Source organism: Schistocerca piceifrons, chromosome 1 (assembly GCF_021461385.2).
Source record: "Schistocerca piceifrons isolate TAMUIC-IGC-003096 chromosome 1, iqSchPice1.1, whole genome shotgun sequence".
Classification (NCBI taxonomy): domain Eukaryota; kingdom Metazoa; phylum Arthropoda; class Insecta; order Orthoptera; family Acrididae; genus Schistocerca; species Schistocerca piceifrons.
Genome location: NC_060138.1, coordinates 355137836 through 355163057, shown reverse-complemented (window position 1 = coordinate 355163057; position 25222 = coordinate 355137836). Strand labels below are relative to the sequence as shown.

The 25222-nt window shown below is 38.9% G+C and overlaps 1 protein-coding gene across 1 annotated transcript in view; it reads left to right on the top strand.

Moving 5' to 3' along the window:
• Nucleotides 1-252: 252 nt before the first annotated feature.
• The window catches only part of LOC124793667 (carbonyl reductase [NADPH] 1-like), a 61572-nt gene continuing 36602 nt past the window's right edge, over nucleotides 253-25222 (top strand). The window contains exon 1 of the mRNA XM_047258039.1: nucleotides 253-370. Coding sequence (XP_047113995.1) covers nucleotides 356-370 — 15 coding nt within the window. The 5' untranslated portion in view covers nucleotides 253-355. The remainder of the gene's footprint in view (nucleotides 371-25222) is intronic.

Sequence of the window (25222 nt, the reverse complement as noted above, 5' to 3'; positions counted from 1 at the left end):
AGTCGATGTGCAATTTGTAAAAGGAAGTTCAGCCTATTACTAAAAAGAGGGCGTGGTGGCGTCGAGACGCCGCGTCAAGCTTAGAGTAACAGAACGTCCTCACATTAAGACTTTAAATGGTCATTAAAGAAGCAGTGTTAAAGCTTTTGATGGTATTTCGTAGCCCCAGAGGCATAAAATTTCCACTCAACGTCAGCTGAAGTTATGGACATGCGTATTTTGCTAGATAACATTCCGTTAAGCTAACACCTGTGTTCCAGTATCTTGTTTACGTAATGTACATTGGAGTCTGTGCTAGTTAATGCCCGTATGAATCAGTCGTCACGCAGGTGCACGCGGGAAACAATATTTTACAATGAAACTCGCAGTGGTGAGTTCAGTTCGTCATTAAAAATTTTCCTCCCGTCAATTTTATTTGAAGGAGGTGTGGTCAATTGTGTGAAGTTTTGAATTGACGTCAGAGTTCCGATTCTTTTACGACAGTACTTTATTTGTTTATGATATCTTTATTAATGGTTGTGTGCTAAGTATCGTCCAGTAGAATTTTCTGCAGGATGCTGTTTCACGATAAAACTTTTTCTTAAGGGATTAGTAACGCGTTGACATTAAATTTGGCAAAGCTTGTCGGATAATTTGCTGTTTACAGGCCACAATTGCCCCCTCCATGGATTGATCTCGTTAATAAATATTAAATGAATAAACAACGCATCTAAGTTGTTCAGCGTCCAAGTGAATATTACAAAAACTATGAAACCCATTTTGCAGGTTGGTTTCATTGATCAACTCTGTGTTGGGCCACTCCACCAACAGGGCTCGACAACGTTAATATATTCCATTTTAGCACTTAACATCACTTTTGTTGTATACTAACACTTATGTTGTAGTATACAAGATCACGTTACTGGATATGAACCAGATTCTGTTTTTCATTGTGATCTTCAGTGTGTTTTGTCAAATTTTGCTGTGATAACAGTGCTAAGATGTAAATCTGTTATACCATTTTCCCTGTCGACTCAGTGTGCCACTCATTAAGTTACAAGTAAATGACAGGAGCAATTTTGATGAGGAGAATAAGGAAGAAAATTGATCACATTGTTATTGAAGTGCTTAAATTAGTGTTTATTGGAAGGGGTCAGAGGATATATGGGAAGAGATTTCAGCCTGGTTCCTTCTTATATAGATCTTGGCACTTTTCTTCTGTTCTGATACAATTTTTCATCTCGAGCAAAATTTAAAAATTTTAAGACCACAATGATTGTTCAGAACTGCATAGCAAAATGCTTAAGCTTTCTGAAATGCTTGTAGGGCCTAATGTGTTTGATAAAAACTATATCTTGGGGTGCCTGGACAAGTTGATCCCAGTTTTTATGAAGTAGTCGGTGATTAAATTTCAGGCTGCAGGTGTCCACAAAACCAATCCTCACAGCAGTAAACAGAGACATTAATAATAATAATAATAATTTTATTGTCATTCAGCCATTACAGCAATAGACAATGTCATATACATACTAAAATACAATTAATAGTTTGAAAGAAACAACAGGTTTGTTGTTAACATTATAGTATTATATTACATTTGATAAATTCTCTTATATCATAGAATGGATGGAGGACTAGCCAGTCATGAATTGTTTGTTTGAATAATTGTTCATTAATTGAGGAAGATTATTAAGTAATTTGTACCCCATGATTTTGTAGCTGTTGAGTGACTTTGACAATCTGTGGTGAGGAATATAGAGGCACCTATTCCTTCTTGTATTGTGGCTATGTACAATTTCTCTGGTTTTTGTTTCTGGTAATTTCTTCTTCGTATAAATTAGAACATAGTATATGTACAAGTTTATAACAGTCATGATTTTCTGTTCACAGAACAATGGTTTACAGTGTGCCTTATATGCAGAACCAGTAATTATCCTAATTGCTTGTTTTTGCATTATTAATATGTCATGTACACAGCTAGAGTTCCCTCACAAAATAATTCCATATGTTGTTATACTTTGAAAGAATGAAAAATAGGATGTTCAGACATATTTCTCAGGAACACAATCCATAAGTCGCCTTAACAGGTAAATAACTCTTGACAATTTACCACTAATATATTGTACATGTTTGACCCCAATATAATTTATCATCAATGTATACCCCCAAAAATTTGACATAACTTGGATCATCTGACAGAAGCTTGTCTCTAAGACTACAGACCATCTGCTGTGTTTTGTTTTCATTCAGCAGGAATCCATTTGCCTTGAACCAATAGGATGCTTGGTCAATTGTCTTTGCTGCACGTTTTAAGGCTATTGAAATCATCACTAGCATGAAGAAATGTTGTATCATCTGCATACAACACAGTGGTGGACTTGATAAATGACGGCAGATCATTTATCATTATCAGGAACAAAAAGGGCCCCAGCACAGATCCCTGCGGAACACCTACCTTGACTTGTTCTATACTTGACATTTCTCTCCCTACACAAACAACTTGCTTACGATTCTGAGGATATGATTTTATTAATACTGTTTGTAAATATTCTATTATAAACCCAGACTAAAAACACGAACCATATAATTCTTAGGATGCCTAAATTTACTGTTATTTGTTGCAGTAAATGAGTTCTTTTTCATCCAAATAATTTTGTTAAGTTCATTATCTGTTGTACTTAGCCGATTTACCTTCACGTTAATCTACGTCAATACTATGCAAACCACTGTGAAGTGCATGGCAGAGGGTACATTCCATTGTACCAGTTATTAGAACTTTTTCCTATTTCATGCAGATGGAGAAACTATCGTAGAGGCTGCCTGTTCAGTTGCTTTGCCATCTTTGTCACACTCTCCCATGGGTCAGACAAATCTGTGACCATTCGTCCTGCCCTTCTCTGTACACGTTTGATTTCCCCTGACGTTCCTTTTTGGTATGGGTCCCACACACTTGAGCAATATTCTAGGAGGGTTTCACAAATGACTGCTTAGAAATCTCCTTCATAAACCAATTGCATTTCCCTAGTATCCTACCTATAAACCATAGCCTGCTGTCTGCTTTAGCCACGACGGAGCCTACATGATGCTTTCACTTTGTATCCTTACTAAGGGTTGCACCCACATATTTGTACAATTTTACAGGTTCAAACTGTGACTTACTAATATTATATTCATCTTGCATTTGTTTGTGTTACTTAGTTTAAGTTCACTGTATACTCACAAGCTGACCAGTATGAGTAAGTCTGTATCCCAGTCTTTCTAGTTCCACGACTTGTGTGTTGCCCACTTAATAGCTTAGTTTTGATATCTGTAACTGCTGCATTATGTTAAGTAGCTGAGTCTTTACAATCTGAGTTCCTTATCTTCAACTTATCATGCTCATCATGAAACGGCTAGAGGGATTAGTAAACTTCTTAACTTCCAAGCAGAATGAGGTAATATTAAGTGGCGATAGTAACAAGCTACAATCCCTAGTACAATTTGCAACAAGAATTGTGGCCACCAGCAATAATACTATTGACAACATTTTTTTATGGGCTTAGATTCGTTCAGGCTGGAAAGTCATAGTGTGATTCCCACAGTTAATGACCTCACAGACCGCAATGATTAACTGCTGATGGTAAGTATCAGGGTGCATAACAAAAATATTTCGAAACTGTAAGGGTAATAAATTAAAATGAATTGAGGAATTCAAGAATAATTTGCATAATACAGACTGGAAAAATGTACTCTGTGCAAGCTGGTGTTAACAAAAACTGTGTTGTTTAACAGTCAGGTCAAACTGAAAACTGCTTTTCTAAGAACTTAACTAGTGGAAACAGATTAAATGCACCTCGAACATGAGTTACAAATGGAATCAGCATATCATGCAAAGCTGCAAGAAGGCTCTCCTTGGCATCAATGGACACAGATGTTGAGAGGGTTAAATCACATTACAAACTGTACAGTAAAATTGCAAACTAAATCATCAGAGCCTCAAAATGTACATATGCTCTAGGAAAAAAATAAGCTCCTTTGATAACTGTTTGGAATATAGTTACAATGAATAGGGAAAACCAATCGGGAATAAATTTATTTAATGGTAGATAGTGAACCGACCATAGAGAGCCCCAGTATTGCAGAAACTTATAAAGAAATTGCGTCAGTAAAAGTTATTTAGATTTGAACACTCCCCTGGTGAATAGCCTACTGTTTCTTAGAAATGTCATTCAAAATTATAAAATTCAGGTTGGTCTTGCCTCTGCAAAAGAAGCGATCAATGTCATTACGTCTTTCAAAAATGAGATTTAATTGTACTGAAGTCAGTAATAAGTCAGTATTAACCTAGAAGTGCATAGAATTACTTGTATAATGAATTTTTTCACAGTGATACCTTAGAAATACTTGAACCCACTATTGTCAGCACACTTCACTAAAAAGTAGACTAAACATTAGTAAAGTATTACAACCTTTTCTCATCATTACAGCCAATTTTTTTGAAAAATAAAGAATCATGTACAGTATAAGGAATGGCGCGCAAAAAAACCAGCCCTGAGTGCAACCTGCTCTCCAGTTATGCATGAATTGTTGCCCGCCACTACCAGACACAGCAGCAAATAGATAATCATGTAATAATTAGATAATAAAGACATAACAAATAAGCTAATGTGAAGATCAGAACAACTTTGAAACGATAAGTGACAGTTGGCAGGTGACAATGGGCAGTGTAGTATTTGGGGCAAGTTTTTCATGTGCCCTCCTGTGCTTTATGTACAAGAAACATGCTGAGTGGCAAATATTATGGAATGTAATATTTTAGGAACAAATAACTTGCTTATATAATTGTCTTAATCATAGCAAGTTGTTTGTTCCTCAAAATATTACAGTCAGTAAATCAGAAATTACTGTTATGGCTATTGTGTGAACAGTGATGTCCTCAAGCAAAAGCTAAAATATTATGGAATAATAAGAACATGAACTCATGGTTTTTGTTAATTTTACAACTTCAAAATGCCTTTTTCATGTTGCAGTATTCCAGCAAGTAAAATGCATTTTGAAGTTGTAAAACAGACATTTATATACAGTACTTGGGGCAGAAAATGACCACACAAACAAACTTGTTATGGTTTTTATCTATCTGAATGGTAGATAGCAGAGACTATTAGTACCATGGTGTTTCATAGCTATAGGCACTCATAGGGATGTGGGCCAGACAAATGCCCAGTGAGCAGGACATTTATACTTTGGCATTTGACATGGAGTTCATCCAAAGCAGTTTTAAATGCCCAAAACCTGGGCAGTTGTAAAAAAGTGCTGTTCAAAGTTTTTAATGCTAGAATGTATAATTTGCCAATTAGAATAGTAAGGGATGGGATGGCACATGTTGCTGACAGCTGCTTAATATAACACACTTTAACATTTATGTCGTGATTATTGAAGAAAGACAAAAATGCTTCATTGTCATATGTAGTGACATCTGTGACTGACTATAGTTTTCTGTTCTTTATCTTTTTCCATTTGACTGCACTGCTGTGAAGACAAAATGAGAACACTAACAAAAAAAAAAATTATTTACAAGGAATTGATGCCCAAGACACTAGAATCATTTGATTCCTTTGCTAGTCAATTCCTAGAGAATCGGCTCTTCTTGGAATCTGGATCAGCACGTGACACATTTGGCATCCCTAATTAAAATCATTATGGATAAACTTTTTTGTTTTACTCTAGTACCAGCTATTCTAAGTAAATATTAATGCTATTACTGTTATTGCAAATAGTAGATGAAATTTTGAATGAGCAACTACTTCTAAGGTAGAAAGAAATTTGGTGTGTGTTCTACCCATCTTGCAGTTAATCATCTTGATCCAGCAGTACAAGGAAGTAACCTGAAGCCCGTAGAGATACTTAATGCAATAAGCTTCATGGCACAGCAAAGAACAGCGGACTAAATGTTATTCAGGTTAGATAGTGCTTGGCTGGTGATGGGGACAAACAAGGACTTTTGTCCACACAGTTTGTGTGGGAAGGAGTGGATCCTCACCCTCAGGAAGATAAAAAATATTGTCTAAGTCCTCTATTGTGGCGGAGAAGTTTAGAAGGGACTTGTGAACTGGCAGAAGTTGTTGTAAAGATTTTGGGTGCACCTGTTGCATCTGATGCTACAGAGCATTCCTTCAGCACTCTTAGAGGGATCCACACACTCACATCAGAGAGAGCTGAAAAACTAACAACAACATACCTCTCGTGTAAAAAAGTTGATAAATGGAGTATGAAAACGACCTAAGCCTGTTGGTCCCGAGGAAAAACACACACTGAACAATCCAAGCAAAAACAAAACATAAAGGAACCCAATAGTCAGTGAGGAATCAGATTCAGGAGAATCTGTGACAGTCAGAATTTCATGATTCTTCTTTAACTTATGAAGATCAGGAAACTGACTGGGAACAAATTTTTTATGTTTTTTACTGTAGTACAGTATAAGTAAAAATATTCCCTACAGGGTAGCTACTTAATATAAACAATATTTCAAAAATTACTTCTAAACTTGAGTGAGCGTTATTCCATTTTTTATATATATTATGTACTACCCCAGAAACTGACCTTGGTTACTGGAAGTTTACAGTCCAGTTTATTTCCCCTAGTAACTGTCCACTAACTCTCAAGTAGCTTAGCTTAGTTACCCAACCACTAATGAAGCAGTGTTGCAAAACACCTTTCCAATACAAAATATCAATGCCTGGGCATTTATGAATTTTGGGAATTTGCCCCAGCTTATAAATGCTGAGGAATTTTTCACCACCAGGCACTCAGAATGTGAAGCAGATAAATGCATTAAGTTATTCCACAAGGTTCTGTATTGGGCCCTCTATCGTTTTTTATATAAATCATCCAGAAGAAGCAAATATTATCCTTTGTGCCGTTGATACAAATGTAGGAATAAATAATATTACCCATTCCCTTGGTAAAGGCAGATGATGAAATGTTAAAAAATATTGACAGAGGGTTGAAGACAAATGTATTGCTAATAAATTTTGGCATAACTCAATACGTACAGTGTAATACATTCATAGAACTCCACAAGTTATAAATATGGGTTTCTCAAATAAGGAAATAGAAAGTGTTAATTCTTTGGGACAGCAAATAGGTAATTATCTTAGTTCAAAAACCCCAGTGCCAAGAATCACTGAAGCATCTTGCTTTGCAGCATTTGCAGTGCTTGTGGTTACTGCTAAAAGGGCTGTGTTGGGGTGTGGAGCATCTTGCTTTGGCAACATTTGCAGTGCTCGTGATTACTGATGTACAGAGCCGTGTTAGTGTCTGTAGGCCTCCTGGCTGAAACTTTGGTGAAGACCCTACCAGTGGAAATTTTGTGATACCTAACCTGGGAATATACCATTTTAGAGCTGTTTTCTTATTAAAAGCCTATAATGTAACATTTAAGATTTATTAACTAATTGTGTAAATTAATTTTACTGTACAGTTGATGATTTAATAAATTAAGAAGATTAAAACTGAAGTAACTACTACCATTAAGGTATTAAACACTAGATGTTGTTTGTTGCTGTGGTCTTCAGTCCAAAGGCTGGTTTGATGCAGCTCTCCATGCTGCAACCCACATCCTTCTGAATCTGCTTACTGTATTCATTTCTTGATCTCCTTCTACAACCCCTCCGCCCCATGCTTCCCTCCTGTACTAAATTGGTGATCCCTTGATGGCGCAGAATGTATCCTACCAACTGATCCCTTCTTATAGTCAGGTTGTACCATAAATTTCTCTTCTGCCCAATTTTATTCAGTACCTCGTCATTAGTTTCCTGATCTACCCATCAGTATTTCAACTTTAAAAATAAAATATTGAAACTATAAGGAAAGATGCTTGTTAGGCAATTGCAAGATGATAAAAGGGATGTAACAGCAAGAAAATTTTAATTATAATTAGTTCAAACTTAATACTATTCGAGCCAACATTAAAATGAAAATTACATATTATCTTATTGACTGATTTGTTTACACTTACAATTCATACTAGTGAAGTTACTTATAATACAGGGATGTTTCAATAAGTAATGCAACACTTTTTTTTATTGTCAAGCAATTTCAGTTGAAAAAATGCAGAATATGTTATGGGAAATTATCGAATATTCCCACTTTAGCCCCTATAGCTTCATGAACATATATTACTCAAGTCGTTCTACTTCCTAGCGTCATACGCTTAACAGGATTTATGGAATTTGTAGATAAATAAAATAAAAATAAATTAATAAAATGAATGTCCCATAGGTGGTGGTGGTGCTATATGTAGCCTTCAAGATGGTGTCTGTAATGGAGGTGCATTCCAAGCAGAGAGCTGTCATTGAGTTTCTTTTGGTGGAAAACAAGAGCATTGCAGATTTCATAGGTGCCTGCAGAATGCCTAAGAGACCTGGCAGTGAAAAAAAGCACGGTGTCGTTGGGTGAGGTATCTGTTATCATCGCAGCAAGGTCGTGCAGACATCTCCGATCTCCCACGTGCCCTCCGGCCACACGAGGTTGTGACTTCTGCAATTCTGGAACGTGCAGACACACTCATTCGAGGTGATCGACGGATCACAAACGCCTCGCTGTGCAACTGGGTGTGTCAGTTGGTTGTGCTGACACACTCACCCACCGTTGGGGTACTCAAAGGTGTCTGCCCATTGGGTTCCTCACCACTTAACAGAAGACCATAAAGAGGAACGATGGACCATCTGTGTGGAACTGCTTGCACATTATGAGGCTAACTGTGACAATTTTTTGTTGATCATCATCACAGGTGATGAAATGGGTTCATCACTTTACACCAGAAACAAAATGGCAGTCCATGAAGTGATGCCATTCCACTTCTCCTCTGAAGAAGTAGTTCAAAGCCACACACTCAGCTGGTAAGGTCATGGTGATGGTTTTCCAGGACTCTGAAGTGGTTATTCTGTTTGATGACCTCCCTCATGGTGCAACAATCAACTCTGAAATGTATCACACTACCCTCAGGAAATTGAAGATATGACTTCAATGTGTTTGTCACCAAAGAAATGCAAACAGACAACTACTTCTCCAAGGCAATGCAAGGCTTCACACAATTATGCATACCTAGAGGCTCATAAAACTTCAATAGTGTGTTCTTCCTCATCCACCCTACAACCCAGATCTTTCACCCTCCAACTTCTCTTTGGCCCAAGAAGGATGTACTCGACAGGAAACATGTATGTGGATAATGGGGAGGTTATTGACACAGCAAGACATAGGCTACGTCATCAAACAGTAGAGTGGTACCATGTAGGCTCTCTCAGTAAGGTGGCGTAAGACCGTTGCATTGAATGGAGATTGTACTGAAAAATAGGATTTTGTAGTCAAAAGAGTAGGGAATAATATGGTATGTTGGAATCCTGAATAAAACCTACCTGCTTTCAGGAAAAAATGTGTTGCATTACTTATTGAATGCCCCTTATATCTTCATAAGAAAAGGCTCATAGTTGTAGCTTGTCCTTATTATGAAGTCACAAATAAAGTTGTTATCTGTCAGACACTATGGGTATTAAGACATCTTATATGTATCCTAAAATCTCATAACTTTATTCATTATCTGAAAATAGATCTCAAGAATCCGAATCTGGTGACAGAAAGCTATATATATTTTTTGAGAAATCAGATTCACTTTCAGCTGCAAATATTCCATTAACCATTCTTTTAAAAGTCATAACAATTTTGCCAAATGAAGTTCCACATATTTTATGATGGCTGCTAGGAATCTGGCAGTGCAGAGTTTGAGAGATGAAAGCTGGTTCATATCAGTTGTCTGCTAAAAAGTTGTTGCATAACCTCATACAAAAAAAATTATGTCTATGTCTTCAGTGATTATAAAAATGCAGGCTCCAAGGCTGCAGCCTAGACAGCCTGAGCATATTTGCATATCTTTATATATGTGTTACGGAATCATTTTTGGGGGGAAATTTGATGTACAGGGGCAGTATTTAAGGTATACAGAGCGTGATATAAGAATTATCTCTGATGTTAATCAACAACATCTTGCAGGTAGAGTATTTTGAGAGAGAGAGAGAGAGAGAGGGGGGGGGGGGCAGGTGCATTTCCTTTGTCTTTACTAATACTGCTCTTTTCTTACAAAATAGTGAGGAAAGCATGAATGTAACACTAGGACTGAAAGCAGCATTTACAAAGACATCAAGGTATTGATGGACATACAGAAAGGAATCGGGTGTATGGGTACAAATATCTTCAACAAACTAACAGAGCACATTAAATGTTTTATGTAGATAACATGCTTTATTTTAAGACTGAATTAAAGGACTTTCTGTTAGGCAACCCCTTTTCTGTTGAAGAGTGCTGCGTCCTTGTCACCACTGTGGAGTCTTATACCAAGCAACACATTGCAACACAAATGCACACGTGGATTAACATGGTTCTTTATTTACATGAAAAGATAGCTGCTACTTAACTTTGTGTCCATGTGTTGTGCTACAAGCTCTTCCATAATAGTCCTCTTGCAGACGATATTGGTTATCTTGTTATTACTCTGATCTGGTCCAACTACATACTGTCATAGCCTTAGCTGAACTATGCCACTCCTTGAATAAATGACAGATTTCAACCTGGAATAGTGAGTTGAGTTACTGACTGAGGCCCTCCAGTCAGTGGCAGCGATCTAAATACCTGCGGTTGAGAGGGCATTGGCAGCGTGTTGCTTGTGAGTGTATCTTTGGCCTCTTTCCTGATAAGTACACTTGACCCAGCACCTACTATCGATCTTGATGCTACATCTTTGCTGATTGGTGTGCTGGTGACAGCTTATGTCAGCACATCCCCCACCCAAAAAAAAAAAAAAAAAAAAAAAAATACTGCACTGTTGTTGTGTAGGGAGGATGTGAATGGCAACGGAGGGAGGGGGGAGGCAGGACACTGGACATAGAGCTGAACCGGGAGCAGTGATTGGAGGATGGCACACTCCCGGCCATACCCTGCCATCTGGCTTGTGAGGCAACAGGAACATCCTCCGTAAAACTGCTGCCAGGGCACACATTAGGCTTGAGGGCATGTCCTTAGGCAATGATGCTGAAGAGAAAGACAGTTCACGTCCATCGGGTCAACGAGCAGGGATGGTGTGGGCAAGGGCAAATCATCCATCCAATCCTTGTGGGGTGAGCTGGTGGTACCAGCGGCCAGTTACAAAGGCCACAGGGTCCCATGAGGCCATGAATCTGGAGGAAGAAAAGCGACAGAATCACAGAACAAATGACATGCTCAAATTTGGTTCTGGTGGCAGCACTAAAAAACATCAGGACTTGCAATCAAGTACATAAAAGACCCAATGTGTTCCTGGATCATGCCTCTTTCCCAGCGCCCATGGTTGACATAAACCGTGAAAAGAACAAGATCATGTGGCACAAAGCGATACTTGCAGACCGCTGGCGGCACTGGATGCTGCAGTGGGTGTAGCGTGAGTAGCAGCATCCGATAGCGGTGGCCTTGCAGAAGTTCCGCCAGTGATGGTCCATCTCGTGGGTTTGAGCAATAGGAGGCAAGACAGAGTTGCAGCGCCTTTTCCCATGTGTGGGTGATGCGAAGCTTGGTCATGTGTTGTTTAAAGCTGCGTACAAAGCGTTCTGCTTCTCAGTTGGACTGCTGATGAAACGGAGCACTAGTTAGATGACAAATGCTGTTTCGTTCATAAAACTATTCAAAATCACGGATGTAAACTGTGGTCCGTTGTCCAAAACAAGTGCTTCTGGCAAACCTTCTGTGCGAAATACGGAGGATGACACCTGAATGGTGCTATGTGATATAGTAGAAGCCATGGGCACCGCAAATGGGAACTTGCTAAAAGAGTCTACCAATGCGAGCCAACGAGTATTCGAAAAAGGTCATACAAAGTCTATGAGCACTCATTGTCATGGTGATTGAGTCTTAGGTCAAGCTGAGAATGTCTGTGGCGGATTGTTTTTCTGTGCAAGCAAAACACTGTGACGTCTTCTGTTCAATGTGGGCATCCATGTCCTGCCGTATACAGTGCTGTCACATTAACTGTTTAGTGTGAACAATTCGTCCTTGATGGAGCAATTGCAACACATCCTTTTGAAGCATTTTGAGAATAAGCACGCACTTTATTCACTGTCATTTTGAACTAGAATCACACCTGTTTAACTGAAAGGTTATGCTGACGTACAATGTATCAGCGCACGAGTGAGTTCTGGATACTGTTAAATGAACAAGGCCAAGACTTGTGAATTTGATGCAACAAAATCTTGAGATCTGAGTCTGCTTCCACTGTCTGTGCAATTTTTCTGTAGTCCAAGGGAAAAGATTCCAACAATTCACAGTCCTGTGCTTCGATTTGCCAACAAGATGTGGCAGATGCATCAGAGTCTGGGTCAGTTGGAAGGCGAGATAGGGCATCTACATTGCCATGCTTTGCCGTAGATCTGTACACAATTTCATTCTGATACTGCGAAAGCAACAGACCCTGATCTTGCACTTTTTGAGCTGAGAGTGTAGGAACTGACTTTGATGGATGAAACAAGGATTGCAAAGGCTTTGTGATCTGTCATTAAATAGAATTTGTGCCCATGCAAATAGTGATGGAGTTTTGTCACACTATACACAATAGTGAGAGCTTCTTTTTCTGTTTGCGAATAATTGCACTGAGTCTGCATTAACAACTTTGAGGCAAAAGCAATGGGTCTGTCTTGTGCTCTAATTCTGTGTGAAAGCACAGTGCCAATTCTGTAGGAAGAAGCATTGATGTGAAAAACTACTGCCTCGGCAAGGTCAAAATGCACGAAACATCTGTCACTAAGCAAAGCATTTTTGAGTTTCTAAAATGCATCTTGACAGCCTTTAGTGCACACAATAAGTACATTTTTGTGATACAAGTGATGCAGTGGAGCTGCGATCTGAGCAGCATTCAATATGAACCGAATGTAGTATGTCATCTTCCCTAGTACTGACTGCACTTCAGACACATTGCGAGGAACAGGCAGGTCGTGGATTGCAAGCAAATGAGACTGGAGGGGGTGCACACCCGGACTGTTTATCACACAAGTACTGTAGTTCAGTTTGAAAAGAGTCACACTTTTTGAGATGACACTTGAGTCCTGCTTCTGACAGCACTCAAAAAAGAGTACACAAATTGGCAATGTGTTCCTCTGGTGTATGACCTGAGATAGCAATATGGTCAAGGTAGTTTGGACAAAATGGCACTTGCGCAGTCTGCTGTTCCAAGTAACATTGAAAAATGGCGGGAGCAGAAGCACTGCCGAAGGGCAGACACAAATACTTGAACAGTCCTATGTGTGTATTTACAATAAACACTTTCTGTGAGTCTTCATCCAATGGAATTTGCAAGTAAGCTTCACGCAAATCAACCTTAGAAAAGTAACATTGTGCACTAAGCCTGTCCATGAGTTTCACAGGGCGAGGTAACAAATAAGTGTCAACTACGGTTTGTTAGTTGACTGTAAACTTGAAGTCAACACGAATCCGAGCAAAAGGCTTAGGCAACAAAACGAGAGGACTTGCCCATTGACTAGCTTGAATGGGAGCAATTACATCATTATCTTGCAATTCTTTCAATTCACTGGCTACTTTGTCTCTTAAGGCAGCTGGAGTGGTGCAGATGTGGAACAACTTAGGCTGTGCATTGTCTTTCAGTGTAACATGAGCTACAATATTATTAGCTCTTCCCATTCCTTCTGAAAATAGTTCAGGAAATTCTTTAAGTAAGCTAGCTACATTGTCTGGTGCAAAAGCAGATACGGAAAGTACGGTGTCGTGGATGCTAAGTCCAAACAAATCAAAGGCATCCAAACTGAATGTGTTCTCACTGTCTCTCGATTTCAACACAGTAAAACTCACTGCCATAGTGTGAGATTTGTAAGTGGCAGGCAAACTACACTGTCCAAGTGCTGGAATTTCCTGTCCGTTGTAAGCAGTTAGGTACTTACTAGATTTAGAAAGGCGTAGTAAGCCTAACTCTTAGCGTGTGGCACGATTAAGCAAAGTTACTGAGGTACCTGTGTCTAACTGAAAGTTCACACAATGGCCACCACTCGTAATGAGATAAATAGTAATGAGATAAATAGTTTGTTAGAATGTCACTGCACAGCACTAGGGTGAGGAGGAGGCACAACTTTAGTCTTACTTTGGTCAGAACCTGTCATAGGTTTATAAAAACACAGCGTTCACTGCAACTGCATGAGCCTGTTTTTTCTGGGAGCGGGCAAAATTGGCGTTTTTGTGCTGTTGCAAACGGACTGCTTGGACATGGCCTTCCTTCCTACATGTGTAACACATTGTGTTATGTGATGGGCAGCCCTGTCTTCTATGGCGAGCAAAACGTCTAGGGCAAGACTTCACTAAGTTCACAAGTTTTTTTTACTTGCATACAGAGCTGTCTGCATGGTTGTGTATGTGCTCGTTGTTGTGGCTGCTTGGAGTGGTCGCAAACAATGGGCGACTTGAACCAACAAATCAGGGCCTGGTCAAACTTATCGACCGCTATGGCACCCGAGTCATATTGCTCTAAGATTTTCAGTACTTGAGGAAGTGATGGATCAGAGTACTTTAAGACCTGTTCCTGTATTCTGCTATCTGGGACACTGAATGTTATTGTATCTCTTGTCATGAAATCACTGTAAAAGTTGCCACAATTACACTTAAATTTACACTTCCCAGTCATGCCCGTAAATTCTGTGTACCAGTGATGATATGTCTGTTCTGGCTTTTTCTGCAAGCGAAAGAACTGATATCTAGCTGCATCTACATGGACTTCCTGGTCTTAATACTTCATTAATGCATTGATTGCCTTATCATAGCTGAGTTCATCGGGAGAAATGGTTGGGAATAGTTTTTGTATTAACCTGAACCCTGGGGACTTTGCAATAGAAGGAACTTTACAGTGCCTTGAACACAAGGAACCTGACAATGTGTTTGAAACTAGGTCAGGTATTCAATCCATTCATACTCTTTTTCCTTAAATTGCAGGAACATTGGTATACTGGTTAGCAGCCCTTGTTGGGCTGGCTGGCTGGTTGGTTGGTTGTGCAGCCAGTAGTTGTACTATTGTTAGTAAGGCTGTGATTTGTTAGTTCTGAAACTGAAAAGCTTGTGCTAGACTCACCACATTGGCTGTCTGCAGCTGAGACACAGGGGCAGGGAGGGAGTGGTGGGGGTGGGAAATTCATGGTTTACACATATCTGTTAATGCAAGAAGCAAGAAAAGCCTCTGAAAAGAGAAATTTGATTAGTTTGCAGCTGCCTTCCTGGAATACATGCAAGAACACAAAAATAAATTAGCAAACGGAAATGAGCCCCCTGCTAGCTAAAACACAAAAGAAGCAAGCAAAATCTTTGATCGCCACTAAATTATCCTCCTCCCCACTGTTGTGTCCGCATCGCCAGTGTAGAGATTTGCACCAAGGTTGCAACATGACACAACATAAATGCACATGTGGATTATCGCAGTTCTTTATTTACATGTACAGACAGCTGCTATTTAACTTCAATAGAGTCGACGTGTTGTGGTACAGGCTTTTCCATAATAGTACTCTTGCAGACAGTATCAATTATCTTTGCTATTACTCTGATATGGTCCTGCTATGTACTGTCGTAGCCTAAGCTGAACTATGCTGCTCTTCAAATGAATGACAGACGCCGACCTGGAGTAGCGAATTGAGTCAGTGACTGAGGCCCTCCAGTCAGCGGCGGCAATCTAAATACTTGCAGTTGAAAGGGCTTTGGCAGCGTGTTTCGCTTGCCAGTGTGTTTGGTTTCTTTCCAGATAGGCGCGCTTGATCCAGTGCCTACTATTGATCTTCACACTATATCTTTACCAACTGATGTGCTGGTGACAACTTTTGCCAGCAAAAAGAGTATCTTCAAAGAAACTCTTGAATTTAAATGTTTTAGTTTATTTTAAATTATAATTAACACTGCAATACAGAGGTCTTTGGTAATTTTAATTCATTTCAATGTATTGCACTTGAATTAAATGTACAACTTTGACTTGTTTCCCCACCTCAGAACCCATCTTCCAGTGCAGCTTTCTTCCATTTGAGAACAAATATATTATACAGAAGAGCAGTGAGCAATTAATATTGTGGCACGGGCTTTAAACAGGGAGGGTTTCTGGCTGGGAGTTGGCAAATGTGGACTTAAACTGAAATAACCTCTCTTAACAAACATATATTATAAAATAAAAGCTCAAATGATATTAACAGAATCTATGACAGTTAACAAAAAAAAATAAAAACTACACCACCTAGGAATTATTCTTTAAAGTGGGTACAGCACGGAAAATAATAATAATAATAATAAAAAGAATAGGCCTCCGGTATGTTCTGCCAGTCGTAAAAGGCGACGAAAAGAACAAACCGCTAATAGGGCTAACCCCCCCTTTTAGTGTGATTAGTTGGTTCAAGACAGAACTAAAGAAGCCTCGGACAAGTGCTGTCATGGTCGGGGACGACGCTTGAACCCTATGCCCGGCCACAATGGTAATGACACTGCTAGCCACACGGAAAATGATTTAAATCCAAATAGAGGTGTTTTGCAGGATATGCTTCCTGCAACCACTCTAGAAGGAAAACAAAGACAGAGGATGAGATGGTCAGATGACGGGTTAACCGACACCTCATGTTCTGTTATTACCAAGCAACAATCTTAGGAACCAACACAACTGGATACAGATCACAAGTATACACAACATTTATTACCAGATACCCAGAATTAAAATTTTTAACAGAACAACAACTAGCTGATCAGATCCATGTGATAATAAAAAATAACAGGATACCCCAGTCAGAATTAGAAAACATCAAACAACAAGTCCAACAAATACTGGAACAAAATAATGTACAATCAGAAGAAGAAGAAAATACAGTAATGGACTCAAACATCCCAGAGCAAACAAACAAAGAACACAACGCATCAATTAAACAATCAGAGGAAAACGAAATCTTAAGAAAGCCACCAGAACAAGCACATATAGAACACAAAGTGACACACATGTTAGATATAGAAGAAAAATTTCAGCTGACATGTATAGAATACAAAGACACAAATACAGACAGTAGACCATTCTTGCATAGACCCCCAAATAACCCACAAGTCGAAACAACAATAACAACTATCAACACAATCATACACAACTAAATAAATGAAAATACAACTATGGAAGAGTTACAACTACTGGTTTATATAGGAGCACTCACTACACTAAATATACACACTAGGCAGAGATCAGAACCAACCAACACACAGAAGAAACCCACAAAACCAGCATGGCAACACAGGCTACAGATCAGAATAGAAAAACTGAGAAAAGACACCGGACAGCTAACACAATTTGTAAGAAATGAAATATCAGACAGAAAACAAAAAAGGTTAGGTAAAATCTCACAAGAAGAAGCGATAGAGCAATTAGATGAAAAGAAGCAGAAATTACAAGCATTGGCCAAACAACTTAGAAGATACAAAAAAAGTGAAAATAGAAGGAAACAAAACCAAACATTCAACACAAACCAAAAGAAATTTTACCAGACAATAGATACCACACACATTAAAACATAACATACATTAAAACATAACAGACATGGAACACTTCTGGAGCAACATATGGTCAAACCCGGTACAACATAACAGGCATGCACGGTGGATACAAGCAGAATCAGACACATACAAGATGATACCACAAATGCCTGAAGTGATAATTTTGCAACATGAAGTCACCTGAGCAATTAATTCTATGCGCAATTGGAAAGCTCCTGGAAAAGATAAAATAGCAAATTTCTGGCTAAAGAAGTTCACCTCAACACATTCACATCCAACTAAATTATTTAACAGTTACATTGCAGACCCATACACATTCCCTGATACACTTACACATGGAATAACTTATCTGAAACCTAAAGATGAAGCAGACACAGCAAACCCAGCTAAATATCGCCCCATGACATGCCTACCAACAATATACAAAATATTAACTTCAGTCATTACACAGAAATTAATGACACACACAACACAGAACAAAATTATAAATGAAGAACAAAAAGGCTGTTGCAAAGGAGCACGAGGATGTAAAGAGCAACTCATAATAGATGCAGAGGTCACATATCAAGCTAAAACTAAACAAAGGTCGCTACACTACGCATACATTGATTACCAAAAAGCTTTTGATAGTGTACCCCACTCATGGTTACTAGAAATATTGGAAATATACAAAGTAGATCCTAAATTGATACAGTTCCTAAACATAGTAATGAAAAATTGGAAAACCACACTTAATATCCAAACAAATTCAAATAATATCACATCACAGCCAATACAGATTAAGTGTGGAATATACCAAGGAGACTCATTAAGTCCTTTCTGGTTCTGTCTTGCTCTGAACCCACTATCCAACATGCTAAATAATACAAATTATGGATACAATATTACTGGAACATACCAACACAAAATCACACATTTGCTATACATGGATGATCTAAAACTACTGGCAGCAACAAATCAGCAACTCAACCAATTACTAAAGATAACAGAAGTATTCAGCAGTGATATAAATATGACTTTTGGAACAGACAAATGTAAGAAAAATAGCATAGTCAAGGGAAAACACACTGAACAAGAAGATATCATATTGGATAACCACAGCAACTGCATAGAAGCGATGGAAAAAACAGATGTCTATAAATATCTAGGATACAGACAAAAAATAGGAATAGATTATACAAATATTAAAGAAGAACTAGAAGAAAAAATAGACAAAGACTAACAAAAATACTGAAAACAGAATTGACAGCAAGAAACAAGACAAAAGCTATAAATACTTATGCTATACCAATATTGACCTACCCATTTGGAGTAGTGAAATGGAGTAACACAGACCTAGAAGCACTCAATACACTTACACGATCACAATGCCACAAATATAGAATACACCACATACATTCAGCAACAGAAAGATTCACATTAAGCAGAAAGGAAGGAGGAAGGGGATTTATTGACATAAAAAACCTACATTATGGACAGGTAGAGAATTTAAGAAAGTTCTTTATAGAACGAGCAGAAACTAGCAAAATACACAAAGCAATCACTCTTATAAATACATCAGCTACACCACTGCAATTTCATAACCGCTTCTACAACCCTTTAGATCACATAACATCAACAGATACGAAGAAAGTAAATTGGAAAAAGAAAACACTACATGGCAAGCACCCGTATCATCTAACACAGCCACACATCGATCAAGATGCATCCAACCCATGGCTAAGAAAAGGTGATATATACAGTGAGACAGAAGGATTCATGATTGCAATACAGGATCAAACAATAAACACCAGATATTATAGCAAGCATATTATTAAAGATCCCAATACCACAACACATAAATGCAGACTTTGCAGACAACAAACAGAAACAGTAGATCACAATACAAGCGGATGTACAATACTAGCAAATACAGAATACCCCAGAAGACACGACAATGCAGCAAAAATAATACATCTGCAACTTGCCATACAACATAAACTAATAAAACACGTTCCCACATACAAGTATGCACCACAAAATGTACTGGAGAATGACGAATACAAATTATACTGGAACAGAACCATTATAACAGATAAAACACCACCACATAACAAACCTGACATCATAACTCACCAATAAAAAGAAGAAATTAACACAACTAATCGAAATATCCATACCCAATACAACAAATATACAGAAGAAAACAGGAGAAATAATTGAAAAATACATACAGCTGGCTGAGGAAGTCAAGGATATGTGGCATCAGGATAAAGTTGACATTATACCAATTATACTATCAACTACAGGAGTCATACCACACAATATCCACCAGTACAGCAACACAATACAGCTACATCCAAACGTATATATACAACTACAGAAATCTGTAATTATTGATACATGTTAAATTACCTGAAAGTTCCTAAATGCAATGTAACATATACTGTACTGTTAAAAGGAAGTCACGCTTGATCAAGGTCCACGTCACTTTCTATTTTTAACCAGACATAACGTCTGAGAAAGGAAAGAAATAATAATAATAATCTTATTCTAAGCAGATACAACATCCTTAAACCGTAATCTTATTCAGCCTGAGTAACTTGACTATCAGGCACACTATACACTAAAAATGAACAACTGTAACAACTAGAGACAATCTACTCACATGAATCCCTTCCATGTACCCTACTAGTTTATTTTTCCCTCAACTCTGACAGAACCTGTCAGCCACCCACCAATGGGTCATGAAAGCATAATGCTTGATAGTATCTATATTTCCACATTAAATATACTCTTCAGGGTTCCTCATCTGTGGCTGTAGTCTGCTGACTTCTTCTGAACATTGGGAAAAAGACATCATATACTTTGCAAATAGGCGATGTCCATGTATAGTTTGGCAACACTCTGCGTTGATTGTTATGACCCTCCACGTGCTGCCCAGTTCCATGGCACAAGTTTGTTGCTTCCTCTTTCTGTCTCTTTTGGGGTCTGCCAACAAACTCTTCCAAACTGTGGCCTGTGGTGATTACTTGGGGGCTGCAATGCCGTATCTGCTCCATACTGCGGACTGGTACATCCAGTGCCATCCTGCCGAAACAGAGAACTTAGCCATCATGCCAATGCCTGGCCCCAGCAATGCACCAGCAGATTCTTGGCCACTTCCACAGCAGTCATGGCACTGTTCTCCAGATGATTTTGATAGAATTCCTCCATACAGCAGACTGCCATTCTGTTCTGACACATCAGCAGAGGAAACCTGGGATTGGTGCTGCTGCAGACTGCGTGTCACCCAATATGCCCTCTGAGAAGAGAATAGCACCTGACACTCGCAGGTGTGCCCTGCAGGAAGAGAGCTGTGCTGCAAAATTTCAATTTCGTGGCACAAAATGTAAAACTTTTTAATTAGCTGTGAGTTCAGAAAAACATGATAACACACTGATGAACGCTCATAAATTGGGCATGTTTTATCGTGTTTTTATATTATGTAACAATGCTAAGCTGGGCTATAGAGGTTATTTGCTTCTTTTACTAAGTTTACGGAGACAGGTATGTTACTTGTTAGATGCTTCTCAGACAATGTGAATCAAGGCTGCTAATTTTATTGTTGTAACTTACCATAATGCTCTTACTCATAAATGAATTTTACAACTGCAATACTAGAGATAAAATAATTTATTTATTGAACAAATCATCAAAAACTATTTTCTATGTTCAGAATGGAGTTTTAATTCTAGTGTAAAAATATTTGATGGCTGACTAACATCAGGCAGAAAATTGCAGATATTCAAAAATAAAGTAAAAGAACCCCAGTACCTTACTACCTACTCCTCCTATAATTAATCAGAATATGTGGATACATGAATGGGAATTGCAGTTAAAATTAATGTTCATATTAAACAGATTTTAACTTTTCTGATGTACAGAATGCTGATAGTGGTGTCTGAAATTAGTAAAGTTGCATGGGCACCTAGTATGAATTGGTAAATAAGAACAGCAGCTAAGAACTGTAAGAAAAAGAAGAGCATTGACCTTTTTTCAAAGTAGCTTGTCTTCTGATATATACAAAGTAACTGAGAAGTAAATCCCATAATTATTGATATAAGTAGATTATCAGTAATCAAAATTTGTTGTTAACATACTTTACAACGGTATCCTGTGAGTGCTTCTGCCCATTGATATAGAAGTTGACTCATTCCGTGTTCCTGGTGGCTGTATTTCATTATGGGACATATGAACACTACCAGTGAATGAAAGATCTTTTTTTTTTAAAAAAAAAAAAAAAAAAGTGAGAGAATCTGCAAACTAACAATTTGAACCATATCAATCAAACAGAGTATGAGAGATAAAATGAAATTTGAGAAAAACGGTAATAACTTTGATCAGTGTAGTGTGCACTCTGAGTCAATGCCAGGTATATATTGTATACTTCAAGACTGGATTGTTGGTTGCACTTTATTTTATTTATTTTTATTATACACAATTGCCAAACACAAAACTGACTACTGGCTTTACTACACTATTTGTTGATGAGAAAACTATTCTGATGGCGTGCAGTGACAAAGCTGGCCAAAATAAAAAGTTAAAAAAATGAAATTCATTATGCTCTCACTGAGTGAATGGTTCAGTGAGAACACTGTTGTTGTAAACATACAAAAACAGCTGAAGTCAGTTTCTACTGGTCACCACTAAATTGAGAAGTCCCAAAAACTCCCTAATAACCAAGAACCATCAAATGTAAGTACAGTTTAATATCTAGGTATATGTCATGAACAAAATCTTAACTGGAATACTCATTAAACTATGCCTCAAATAAGCTACACAACACAGGAAGATCTGTGGGAGAAGTAACTGTGCTCATAACACCAGAATTAACACGAGTAACCACAACTATCAAACAGGAGCATACGCTGCTGGCAGAAACAAAACACATGACAATAATATTGGCATACATCCAACCAAACGAAACAGCTGTTGATATAATAGATGAGATAGGTCAGCTGATCACTCAAAGTAAACATGAAAAACCACTAATGATTGCCAGAGACTGCAAAATTTGTACACAAAACTACTAAGCAAAAATAATGTGGAAAAGTTGCAGGGAATAGACTTTATCCTGTTAAGAGTCCCAACATACAACATATGTACCCCACAACAGAAAAGTGCAATGGACACCACATTTATAAGGAGGCCAACCAGGGGGAACATAACACCTCCCTGGTCTGCAGACCAAACACCACTTCGGAAACAAATCCGTCTGGAAATAAGTATTCAAGGAGAATGGTGAAAATCTCAAGAAAAAGTGGAACAAGCAATTTAAAGAATAGACATCGGGGAAGTTAACGCAAAATCAGATGATATAAAACAAATTGAAATGCAAATAGACAATGTGTTATGACTCGCCGATCTTTCAGTGCCGCCGCGCGGTTACGCGCGTTTACATGCAGCACTGTCTGCCAGCCATGCAGCAGCAGCACCACCTAAGCGGCCAGCCAGTCAGCGGCTGCTAGACTTGGACTCAGTTATGATTTGACTGTTAAAGTGTACACATGTCTTAATCTGTGTACTTGATTTGTGACTTTCATGTATTGTGTCGTCCTTGAAATATATTTGTTCAACTTTAAGTTATAACAATTGGCGACGAGGTAGTGATTTTTCTTTTCCATTGTTGACCTACATGTTTCCATGGCTACTTTAGAGCAACTATTGCAAGCAAATGCTTCTCACAAATGTGATTCGTGATTTCGTTGTGGCATCAAATGCGGGACGTCTCTCGTCGTCGTCTCCACCTCCTTACGACGAGACGGCGGAAGACTGGTCTGATTACGAAGAACGTCTTCGAGAGCACTTCTTGGCATTTCATGTCGCAGACGAACAAACATGTAAGTCTCTGTTCCTTTCATGGATTTCACCTCAAATGTATCGGTTGTTGTCGCAATTGGCTCCTTTGAAAGATCCTGCGTCTTTGTCCTTTGCTGAAATGTGCTCACTTCTGTCCATCTATTTTCAAAAGCAAACACATGTGATAGCCTCTCGTGTTACCTTTTATCATTGTCAAAAACAACCGAATCAGTCCTATTGCGCTTGGGCTGCTGAACTTCACGGCCTCAGTAGAGAGTGTCAATTTCTTACTGAAGTTCACAAAGAATCCTACGCCGATTCCATGGTACGGGATGCTGTTATCCGATTGGTGCCCGACAAAGAAGTTAGGCAACGTGCCCTTCAGTTGGCAAATCCGACTCTAGATGAAGTCCTATCCATCGCTCAGTCTTTTGAAATTTCTCACGCCGCTGGCACGCAAATAGAGGCATGGGGCGACGTTGGGGAAATACAACCTGTTGACGAAGCGTGTGGCATGTCCTCGCCGGCCAACATGGCCGCAGTACACTCCCAAGCGCAGCCTTGGCCTAACTGTAAACAAACCTCTAAGAAACTGCAGCAAAACCCACAGCAACTTCCTTCATGTCCGCGGTGTTTTACGAAACATTCACGAGAAGATTGTCCACAACGTTGGGCTGTGTGTCACAAATGCAAAAAAAAAAAAAAAAAAAATGTGTCATATGTCATCCATTTGCAAATCCGACTGCATACATAATGTTCATGACCATGACGCTGATTCTGATTCTGTGTTGTACTTGGTCGAGAATTTCGCATGCAGGTGGATACTGGTTCTGCTGCCACTATCATCAATTCTCAGATGTATCTTCAGTTGGGTTCTCCAATCCTGTCACCTGTCACTAGGCAATTATGGACTTACAATAAACAGAAGATTTCTCTCTTGGGACAATTTGATGCTGAGGTATCTTACAAATCTGTCGTTCGCGCTGTTCCCATATTTGTAGTCGACCATAGTAACGCGGAGAATCTTTTTGGTTTCGATGCCTTTCACGTTTTTGGGTTCTCCATAGATGACTCTGTCAATATTGTCTCTGATGCTATTCCTTATGCTCAATTGGACTCCTTGTCAACGACATTTTTGTCCATTTTTTTTCTCCTGGGTTAGGCCGTGCAAACGACTTTGAAGCTCATATCATGCTCAAATCCACTGCTCGGCCTTAGTTTTTTTGGGCTCAGCCCATTCCTGTGGCCCTTCGTGATCAGGTCAAATGGGAGCTGGACCATCTCACTGCTCCAGGGACCTTGCTTCCTGTCCAGTGAGTGGTCCTCTCCTATCATTGTCGTTGCTAAGCCAAATGGTGATATTCGTCTCTGTGGCGATTTCAAAGCCACTGTAAATGCTCAGTGCCTTATCGACACTTACCCTATGCCTCTACCTGAAGAATTGTTCACTAAACTTGCTGGAGGCCAGTATTTTTCTAAACTTGACCTGTCAGAAGCTTATCATCAACTTCCTCTCGACACTGCTTCCCGGCAATTTCTGGTCTTTAACACGCTTTTCGGCCTCTATCAATACCAACGATTGCCATTCGGGGTTGCCAGCGCCCCTGCTCTCTTTCAGCGATTCTTGGAACAATTATTGCTCACTGTCCCTGGGTGTATAAATTACCAGGATGACATTGTTGTCACTGGCTCCACCACTGACAAACATCTTCAGAATCTCCGCACACTTTTTCATGTCTTACAGACTGCCGGTCTTAAAAGTAATCTTCAGAAATCAAAATTCTTTCAGGCATCTATCACATACTTTGGGTTTCAACTCTCTCGGGATGGTATTCGTCCACTTCAGCAAACTGTCGCTGCGATCGATGCC